We start from the raw sequence: 11,348 nt of genomic DNA, 5'->3' as shown, positions 1-11,348 counted from the left end.
TGAATTCACCACGATGCGATACAGAAAGAACAAGGACCAGGGATGTAATTTTAAGTAAATCTATTATTCAGTGGCAAGGCGCAGAGCGTTCGGGGCAGCAATATTAATTTGTATCAAATATAACATTAAACGGTGGTTCTAATACATTTTTTGATATTATTAACCAGAGTACATACATTATATATGGTATTTCTTTCAAAATTAATGTACTATATGAACTTTTTTTTCAAATATTTCTTAAGTTTCTTTCATGAGTGCTGAAAAGCAACCATGCGTGTAAGAAATTGTGTGCTACCTAAAATTTCACCTCTGGAAACTTTATCCCCATAAAGGACTTCCCCAGAGTTTTTTTACTGGATATACTGAGGCCGCCATTTAATTTGCATATGCAACCAAAGGCAGACGCGTGGTTTTGAAGGTGTTTTTATTTAATAAATTGTGATTGATAGGTTAAAATTAAAGTAATAAAGAAAGTTGTACCAAGTCGAATAAAGTTTAAGGTGAAGGGGAATATAAAAATGCATTGGTGAAGTGGCTGCTTTAAGGAAAATAGGAGTGATAAATGTACGCTAATTTCCGAATTTTACAAAAGGGAATGTGGCAACCGGCCTAAGCTCAACCAGGGTGACGGCAACCCTAAACACGCACGAAAGAACGAAACAAAAGGAATCATAAAAACGAAAAATGAAAGTGCACTTAACGACTCGAAAAATATAGACATTTTGTCAGAGCGAATCAATCCACACACCGGTGAAGACGAACAATGGTTAAATACGTTTATCACATATTCTCATAGTTCCAGTGTAATAAGTTAATTTTATTTAAGTTTTCGATAAATAAAACGTTTTGACACAGTATACCCACAATTGGTGACCCCGAGATAAAAACGGAGATATTGTGCCAAATATCGCGACAAACCACCCGGGTAAAACGCAAAGCACCTGTTGCTCTAAAAACTAGCCAACACGGACGTAGTTGCGAATAAATCCCCGTAATTGCAGTAAATGCGCATATAAAACAATTAAAATCGACATATATATATTTGCGTAAAAAAGAGTACTGTACAAGATAACGCCACCAAAAACCCAGCGTCCGTTATAACAGTAGCCGACCATAGCGGAACACGAAGTAATGGGCATACGAGCATCGGCAACATGAGTTTGGACGATAGTCAGAAGAGTGTCGAGAATCCCGCAAACGACGTTAGCAGCGCTGGAGACAACGCCAACCGATCTGGGCGGGGTTGTTGTAGCCGCTACAACAACAACAACAACAACGCCAACGCAAATACCAACGCAGGCGTCGACAGCGGCATACCGCAAATCAACGCGGTGTTTGGAAAGTTACCGTTCCCTAAACTAAATTCCAAGTACAACATCGAATCATGGTTCGAATTGCACGGCTTCGGTATTCGTAAGGAGAAAGACAAATATACCGCCATCATCGCACATGCCGACGACTATATTCTCGACCAAGTCTGTGAGCTAGTTCGCAATCCACCAACCACGACCCCTTACACTACGCTAAAAATGGCCATAATCGAAAAATTCAGCGATTCTGCTATGGCCCGACTAGATAGACTCACCGGTATACAGTTAGGCGATGGTAAGCCCAGCCACTTGCTGAGTCAGATGCAACGCACAAACGCCACCAAGGATGAATCCGTAATACAGCAATACTGGCTAAAGCAACTACCCGAAGCTGCTCGTGCCGTTATAGCCGGTATGCTGCAGGCTCAACCGAGTACGCCCTTACACCAACTCGCCATTACTGCCGACGCCGTACTCGACGCACTTAGCCGCGACTCCAACTCAACGGCAACAACCAGAGGGCCAGACGTCAACGCCATCGAAACACCTACCAGCCGATTTTCCCTGCTCGAAAAAAGAATCGAAAAGCAGGACTCCGTTCTCGAGAACATAAATGCCAAGTTGAACCAGCTAATGTCTCAAAACCGCAGCCGACAGCGAGATCGTTCACAATGTAACCCAAAACGCCAAAGCACACCACACCGCAGCTCCAAGGCAGATCAATCACTGACATGCTGGTACCACCGCGAATACGGCACACAGGCTCGTAAATGCAGAAGTCCATTTGACTTTCCCGTCAAAAAAGCAGACAAGCCAAAAAACTAAAGGCCGCCGTAACGAAAACGCTCGACAGTTCCGGCAGCAAAACACAAACGAGCAGACAATCACAATGCGAACTGGAGGTAAAAATTTCCGAATTCACGAAATCTAAACGTTTTTTCATCCTAGATAAAATTTCGAAACAACTATTTTTGATCGACACTGGCGCGGAGGTATCCGTAATTCCACCAACACGTGCATGTCGTTTGTCAAATAGCGAAGGCAAACCACTTTTCGCAGCGAACGGCACCGTCATCAAAACCTACGGTTTAACACGCCGCACACTCGACCTAGCTCTCCAACGCAAACTCACGTGGGACTTCGTCATAGCCGAAACGCGATACGCAATTATTGGTGTCGACTCCCTTCGCCATTTCAACTTAATAATCGACATCGGGAACACGACTCTTATAGACGGAACACTATCGCGACCAGGCATCTGTAGTTTTGAAAAATCAACGACAATTAAAACCAAATACGACTCCAGCGACATAGGAAAATTGCTGCGCGAATTCAGTAAAATAACGGACCCTAACGCAATAGCCCCGTCACCAATGCAGACTGGGGTGACGCACTGCATCGAAACAAAAGGCCCACCTGTGTTCGCTCGACCTAGACGTCTCGCACCAGAAAAACTCAAAGCTGTCAGAGAGGAATTCGAATACCTCACTAGGCTCGGAATTTGTCGTCCTTCGAAAAGCTCGTATGCTTCTCCATTACATCTGGTAAAAAAAGCTAACGGTGAGTGGCGCCCATGCGGGGATTATCGAGCTCATAACGCTCAGACGGCACCGGACCGATACCCACTTCCACATATCCAGGATTTCACACACTTCCTATACCAGAAGGATGTATTCAGCAAAATTGACCTCAACCGAGCTTACCACCAAATTCCGATCGAGCCCAGCGACATCCACAAGACGGCAATAACCACGCCGTTTGGGTTATTCGAATTCACTCACATGACGTTTGGTTTATTCAATGCTGCACAAACGTTTCAAAGGTTTATGCATGCAGTTTTCCGAGGTCTGGATTTCGTGTTTGTGTATATCGACGACGTGTGCGTCGCTTCCGAAGGCATCGAACAGCACAAGCAACACTTGCGACAGGTCTTCGAACGTCTTCAGCAGTTCCACCTCACCATCAACGCAGCAAAATGCGAATTTGCTCTACCACAGATCGAGTTCCTTGGGCACATGGTCACGAAGCAAGGTATCGAGCCGCTACCCAGGAAAGTGCAGGCGATCAGCAACTTTCCCTTGCCTGGAGTCGCCAAAGAATTGCGTCGATTTCTAGCAATGATAAACTTTTATCGTCGTTTTTTACCAAATGCAGTTTATTACCAAATACCACTCGTTAAACTAATTCCTGGCAACAAAAAAAAAACGACACATCTCCAATCAAGTGGACCGAAGATACAATTAAACACTTCAATCAATGCAAACAAGCATTGGCGAATGCAACACTGCTAGTCCACCCGGCACCAAACGCTCAAATATCGCTCAGCACGGACGCAAGTGATACGGCTATCGGCGCAGCTCTCCATCAGATCATTGGTAACGAGTTTCAACCTCTAGCATTCTTCAGCCTCAAGCTCAACGAAGCACAGCGGAGGTATAGTACCTATGACCGCGAACTGCTCGCGGTATACCAGGCCATTAAACATTTTTGCGGTATGCTGGAAGGAAGAACTTTCGAGGTGCGCACAGACCACAAGCCTCTGGTGTACGCGTTCAAGCAAAAATACGACAAAGCATCGCCACGCCAATTGCGACAGCTAGACTTTATTAGTCAGTTTACGACGAACATTATTCACGTCGCAGGCGTCGAGAACACCACAGCTGATACCCTGTCACGCATCGAAACGCTCTAATCGAAAAACGTCGACTTTAAACGAATTGCCGAAGGTCAAATGAAATGCCCTGACCTAAAAAAACTCATCGAAGGCGACACGTCCTTGCAGCTGAAAAGAATTCGTATACCAAATACGAATCACATAATCTACTGTGATACATCAACTTCAGAAGTTCGACCGTTTATACCGCAAGCGCATCGCAGATTGATTATCGAGAAAATGCATTGCATCGCACATGGTGGTGTGCGCGCAACCACCAAACTCGTCAAAGAACGCTTCGTATGGCCAAATATGGGTAAAGACATCGCCAAGGAGGTACAACACTGCCTAAGCTGCCAAAAAGCTAAGGTCAGCAGACACGTTCGCGCGCCAGCACAACAATTTTCACTGCCCGCATGCAGATTTGAACACATCAATATCGACCTCATTGGACCCCTTCCGCCGTCGGATGAGTACCAGTACTGCCTTACAATTATCGACCGGTACACGCGTTGGCCTGAAGCCGTACCGGTGAGGGACATATCAGCAGAAACAGTCGCCAGGAAACTCGTAACAGTTTGGTTTGCAAGGTTCGGGATACCAGCACGCATCACTACCGATCAGGGAAGACAGTTCGAATCTCAACTGTTCAATGAGCTGTCACGTATGCTGGGCATAACCCACCTGCGCACAACAGCATACCATCCACAGGCGAATGGTATTATCGAGCGTTGGCACCGCTCTCTGAAAACAGCGATTACTTGCCATGAACGCCAAGACTGGACGTCTACCACTGATCCTGCTAGGCCTACGCACAGCTTTTAAACCCGATATTGGGACAACTGCTGCACAACTGGTTTACGGTACTACATTGCGGTTACCGGGGCAGTTTTTTTTTAGCGAAACTCAGGTAATTCGCCCACAATCAGAATTTGCCAAACAACTCGCCGACACAATGCAGAAAGTGCGTCCTACTCAAACCGCAAATCACGATGCATCTAAAACATTCGTATTCAAAAGACTCGCGGACGCCACGCATGTGTTTGTACGGCACGACAAGATGAGGCCAGCATTTCAACCAACATATGATGGTCCATACCCCGTAGTCTCAAGACATCCAAAGCACTTTACGGTACAAATCAACAGTAGCAACGTAAATATCTCCATAGATCGACTAAAGCCAGCATTCATCGAATTCAGTCCACCAGACACACAATCATCAACAACGTCGACTCAACAAAAGTGTAGTCATCCATACGCAATACCACCGATAGTAGATCAAACTCATTCGGGTGAAGCATCAACGACAACTTTGCCTCAACAAGATTCAGCATCATCGTCGGCGAAAGCATCGCCATTTAAGCAAACTACTTCGCCGGAGCTACAAACAAACCGTTCTGGACGTAGGAAAAGACTCCCCGTCCGTTTCAGGACGTGAAAGTCTAGGGGGAGCAATTTGGCAACCGGCCTAAGCTCAACCAGGGTGACGGCAACCCTAAACACGCACGAAAGAACGAAACAAAAGGAATCATAAAAACGAAAAATGAAGGTGCACTTAACGACTCGGAAAAATATAGACATTTTGTCAGAGCGAATCAATCCACACACCGGTGAAGACGAACAATGGTTAAATACGTTTATCACATATTCTCATAGTTCCAGTGTAATAAGTTAATTTTATTTAAGTTTTCGATAAATAAAACATTTTGACACAGTATACCCACAGGGCATATTTCAAACCCAATTTGTAAATAAATTAGTGACCAAAAATTACAATAGTGGATGTTAAAATAATGGGTAGACCCTTGGCTACAAGTGTATGCAATTTTTTTTTTGGATCGGGTCACCCCTTTGGACGCAATACCCCGAAATAGGTGGGCCACTTAATAAACAGTACCCAAATCCATCTCCAAATATACAAAAAAAATGTAAACCGAAATCTTTGTTTTAAATTAAAGCTTAATCCTCTGACTAGCGGCATATGTCAACATTTTTTGATTCGGGTCACGCGTTTGGACCCAAAATCATTTCACAAATAACCGAACCGTCCTCGAATTGTCTTTTACTATGCATTTTTCTATAAATAAAAATTTTAGAATATGAAACTGCAGTACTTTTCATTTTATGTGCATGCATATATACATATTTTTAAGCAGCACCACATCTTTATCAGAAAATTCCGAGAATCCAAAAAGTTACAAGTTGCATGGCATCATTTTAACTCAACCTCCTTTCTCTTCCACGGATAACGGTACCTCGTTTAGAGGTTTAAAATATTTTGCATCAGAAATTTGTCATCAAACTGCATTAGCAAAAGACTTTCCCTCTTATTCTAGAACCCAAAATTTTGTAATTCGTAATTCTTAGCTACGCTACGAAAAACGAAAAATCCACATGCTGCAACCATTGCGGAAACATGTGCAGCACTGCCAGCTATCAGTTGTTTTTCGAAGATAGCTAAATGAAGGAAAACAAAGTGGAAAGGAATTAAAAAAACACTCATGAAGTGCTTATTTATAGTAAAATTGTTTGATTTTACATATTTTGAAGGAAACGGTGGGCTCTATTGCATTTGCAATTATAGCACGGAGTAAGAGCGCGCTATGGGAATGATTTCACAAAAATTGCCGAGCTGTCAAGCATAGTAACCATGGGCGCATCTATCTATCTATCTGTTTAAATGAACACCGCTAATATTTCCTGCAAACACACCTCCGACACAGAATTGTTTTCGTACAAAATTACGGAAAAAAACGTACTTGTTCGTTTTTAGGCATGCCATTGTAACGAATTTCGAAAGTTCGAAAATACGATTCGGATTGCAGCATACTCCTACGATTCGTAGCAAAATCCGAATACGAAAGAGTTGCAGAATAGGGGTGTTTATTTTCGAACCTTTCACCGTACTTCAAACGTTTTTTTTATCCTTTTTCAAGAAACAAAAATGTTGCTGCTAGTGAATCTGGTAACATGATTTTAGTTAAATGTCACAAACTTGTTAAAAGTCAAGTGGTCGGCAACAACAACGAATGTCAATAAATGAAACTACCTTCTATTTTTGTATCATGGTATAAACGTTCGTGGTATTCAATCGAAACCGAAACCCACCACACAAGCGGCTTGACAAATAGGCATACCTCAAACTTTTTACGCTGATTTTAACTATATAAATATTATTGGCATACATCAAGATAAGCTATAGAAAAAATAAAAATACAGATTGCTAGTACTTTTTACGCTGATTTTAACTATATAAACATTATTTGCCGCAATTGAAAAGTAAAGTAGATATAAACGGTAAGACAAAAAAATTGTGTATTTTAAAATATTAATATTTTCTAATGATGTCAAAATAAAGACAATTAATTTATCTTGAAGCTGATATATAAAATGTGGGAACAAATGCAGTTGGGCTCCAAATCTCAAAAAACAAAAAAAAAATATTGGAATCGATAGAGATGTTTGAGCTGAGTATAACGGTATACTTCTTTTTTTGGGCAAACAACAACAACAAAAATTATCAAAGGTTAAAGTTCAAAATAAGCAATTTTTGAAATCAAGATTTCTTAAAAACGGATGGATGTACTTTCTCTCATTTAATAGGAAATTTGATTCCCTTTAATTTGGTATACGTACTTTATATATGTGTTGTATAGTTCTTACAAAAATTGAACTAATGTAAAATAATTATAAAAAAACACCTTTTGCAGAGAACACCTTTCTGCGTAGGCGGCCTTTGGCCGCACTTAGGGATTATAACCCTCACAACGTAGCATTCTCTTTCTGTGTTGCGAAGAAAAGGCACTGAACACCTTTTGCAGAGAACACCTTTCTGCGTAGGCGGCCTGCGGCCGCACTTAGGGATTATAACCCTCACAACGTAGAATTCTCTTTCTGTGTTGCGAAGAAAAGGAACTGAACACCTTTTGCAGAGAACACCTTTCTGCGTACATGTCAGGGCATCGCTATCCGGTCAGGCGATGTCGAGCTCGAAATATTTAACATATACATACCCCCTGTCACCTGCTGCCCGGCAGGATATCACCCTGATATAAGCGCTCCTCAGAGGTGAAAACCGTATGGTAGTAGGTGACTTTAATGCGCACCACAATCTTTGGCACTCAAGCCTGTCAAACGATCGTAGGGGAACAGACTTGGCTGAGCAGATAGACGATTCGACATTCTGCACAATGAACGACGACGCACCCACCAGGATTATGGGTAAACGCAGCAGCTCGCCAGACATCACCATAGTCAGCGCTGGTCTGATAAATAGCATAACATGGCGTCCTATGCTGACTTTAGCATCAGACTACTACCCATAGTCATCTCGATATATAAACCAACCGACTTTGCCTCCGCTAAACACCGAACCTATATCAACTTTTCTAAAGCTGATTGGAAAGGTTACGCGGAGTTTACTGAAAACACCTTCACTGCGCTTCCCACACCAACCGACGTCCATCTCGGTGAACGTAAGCTCCGCAGGGCTGTCACTGTTGCTGCAGCTCGCTTCATACAGGCAGGATGTATAACGGACCCACGTCCAAACTTCCCTGCCGAAGCGGCTGTTCTAGCCGATGAGCGTGACAGCCTTCGTCAGGCCGATCCCGGAGATCCCCGTATCGAGGATCTCAACGCGGAGATTCCGCAACTAGTGAACGTACATAAGTGACGACAGTTGAAATTTCTTTCGGCGACCATGCTTCAACGGACCCGGAGCGATGCGCGAGCTATTTTAGCCGGCAGTTCATACTGCATCCTCCGGTAAACAAAGCCAAGCGTCGAGTGACCAGAAGGCTGCACAAACTGCCAACAACTTGTGCCCCCCTTGCTTTCACTTGCGGTGAAGTTCAGGTGGCCATGGGGAAGGCGAAAGCCTCCAAAGCCATGAAAAATGTGGGTCCTGCGGGAGTAGCGTACCTAACGGAGGTCGTCAACTTGTCTATGGCCACTCTCATCATCCCAGACATCTGGAAGGTGGGGAAAGTGGTCCCACTGGTCAAACCGGGGAAACCAGCGAACAAAGGAGATTCGTATCGACCGATAACACTCCTTTCCCCGGTGGCGAAGACACTAGAGGCCTTGCTGCTCCCGTATTTCACGAACCACCTGACCCCAGCGAAGCATCAGCATGGTTTCCGTAAAGTGCACAGTACAACAACAGCACTTAACGCTATAAACACTCAGATAACTCGTGGCCTTAACCGTAACCGTCCCTGTGAGAGACCAATTCTAGTAGCGCTGGACCTGTCAAAGGCCATTGACACCGTCAGCCATTCCACGCTACTAAAAGATATTGAGGCTTCCTCACTCCCACAGAGGCTCAAACGGTGGTCGGCAAATTATCTGAGTGGTCGACACTCGTCGGTAATGTTCAGAGACAAATCGAGCAAAATCAGGAAAATAAAACAGGGGTTTCCACAGGGTGGTGTCCTTTCCCCGCTACTGTTAAACTTTTATATTTCAAAGCTCCCTCAACCACCAGAGGGAGTCTCGATTTTCTCTTAAGCCGACGATTGCTCGATCATGGCGACTGGGAATGGAATTGATGACCTGTGTTCGAAAGTAAACGGGTATCTCTGCGAGCTTTCTCGCTTCTTCACTGCAAAGTGCATAGCCCTCTCCCCTACGAAAACCTCTGCGACCCTGTTCACCACCTGGACGAAGGAGGTCAGGCTACCGCTGGGAATTCACGTCGATGACACACCAATTCCGACGGTGAATAATCCCAAAATACTCGGAGTAACATTCGACAGTCTGCTCTCCTTCTCTGCGCACACAACCGCTATTGTCAACAAAGTACAGAGCCGCAACAAGGTCCTCAAATCGCTAGCCGGCAGTACTTGGGGCAAAGACAAAGACGGGGGAGTAGTAGGACGCAGTGGATAAAGCTACAGGCAACACAGAACACCGCACTTAGGACAGCGACTGGATGCCTTCTGATGTCGCCAGAACACCACCTACACGACAAGGCGAAAATGCTCCCAGTTAAGGAGTATAACACAATGCTCTGCAAGCAGTTTCTGGTTTGGAGCCACAGACGTGGCCACCCAAATAGACAGCTGCTTGCAGAAGAGCCCTCGCCCAGGCACGTCAGGAGGCATCTCTACGAACTAACGGACGAAGTCCAGAGGTTCATTAAGCAGCCTCTGGACCCGTCAGCATATCGCTGGCCCTGAACGGCATTCACAGGGAGTCAGTCTCGAGTTATGTAGACTTCAGACCTGTGAATGCCGTTCTAGGCACACAACCACCGGACATTGACGAGACGGAGCTTCATCTGCCTCGGGAGACAAGAACCACAATAGCCCAACTTTGCTCTGGCTACTGCAGCAGGTTAAACTCATACCTGAGCAGATTAAACGCAGATGGGCCAAATGAGTGTCCGGCATGCGGAGGGACCCCGCACGACTCGAAACATCTCTTCGTATGCCCGGAAAACCCTACAACCCCAACGCCTTTGTCCCTGTGGACTGACCCTATCGAGGCTGCACGCTTCTTAGGGCTGCCGTTAGTGGAACTTGACGACAACGACTGAGATACCAACCGATCTGGGCGGGGTTGTTGTAGCCGCTACAATAACAACAACAACCTTTTGCAGATAACACCTTTCTGTGTAGGCGGCCTTCGGCCGCACTTAGGGATTATAACCCTTACCAAATAGAATTCTCCTTTTGGTGTGATGTAGCCTTGGGAAAGGATAAGGTAACTAGAATTCCCTTTCTCTATTATGGTTAATGGGTGTTTAATAAAAATGTCTTGTATATACAAAAAAAATGTCTTGGGCAAATGAATATTTAACATTTTCAAGCGAAAAAACGCAAATGAAAATTGTGATTTTTGGCCATTTTTCTAAGGGTCCCTAGGGAACCATAGGGGACCTAGGTGGTCGGGGGTTGCATTTTTGTCAATGGCGGTTCATTCCCTCTCCAAAAAGGTAGGTTAGAGGTGCCATGCAAACTTACCTTTCGCCCACCGCCCTTTTAACGAACTGCCATAATGGAAAGGCAACCCGTTTAAATAACTACAATATGCATTTGCACATACATGCATTTTTATTTTGTATTATCACTGAATTCTGAAAACTCAAAAACAAACCATAATATAATATGTATATCAAATTAAAGGTAAAAACTTGCACTTTCTAAATATTATAAATTTGTTTAGCATTGATAATGGACTTTGTCTAAAAAAAGGATATTTTATGAAAAAAGTATGACATTTTTTTATTTTATAATATTTTTGGGGTACTGTTTATGAATTTGTACAACGATTTTGGGTTGCTGTTCCCAAACGCGTGAATCGAATCAAAAAACTTTTACACACACTTGTAGACAACAGATTTAACAACAAATTTAATTTACTAAATCTGTGCACCACGC

The 11,348-nt window shown here is 43.9% G+C and overlaps 1 protein-coding gene across 1 annotated transcript in view; it reads left to right on the top strand.

Annotated features, from left to right (window-relative positions):
* LOC108371371 (uncharacterized) overlaps window positions 1-2,694 on the top strand; it is an 8,553-nt gene extending 5,859 nt beyond the window's left edge. The window contains exon 2 of the mRNA XM_017626952.1: window positions 593-2,694. Coding sequence (XP_017482441.1) covers window positions 1,155-2,135 — 981 coding nt within the window. The 5' untranslated portion in view covers window positions 593-1,154 and the 3' untranslated portion in view covers window positions 2,136-2,694. The remainder of the gene's footprint in view (window positions 1-592) is intronic.
* Window positions 2,695-11,348: the final 8,654 nt, after the last annotated feature.

The sequence above is a fragment of the Rhagoletis zephyria genome, unplaced genomic scaffold (genome assembly GCF_001687245.7).
Source record: "Rhagoletis zephyria isolate East Lansing unplaced genomic scaffold, Rhagoletis_zephyria_1.1 Rzeph_scaffold_00004, whole genome shotgun sequence".
NCBI classification, from domain to species: domain Eukaryota; kingdom Metazoa; phylum Arthropoda; class Insecta; order Diptera; family Tephritidae; genus Rhagoletis; species Rhagoletis zephyria.
The sequence above is the reverse complement of the archived record's forward strand: the minus strand, read 5'-3'. Positions and strand labels throughout refer to the sequence as shown.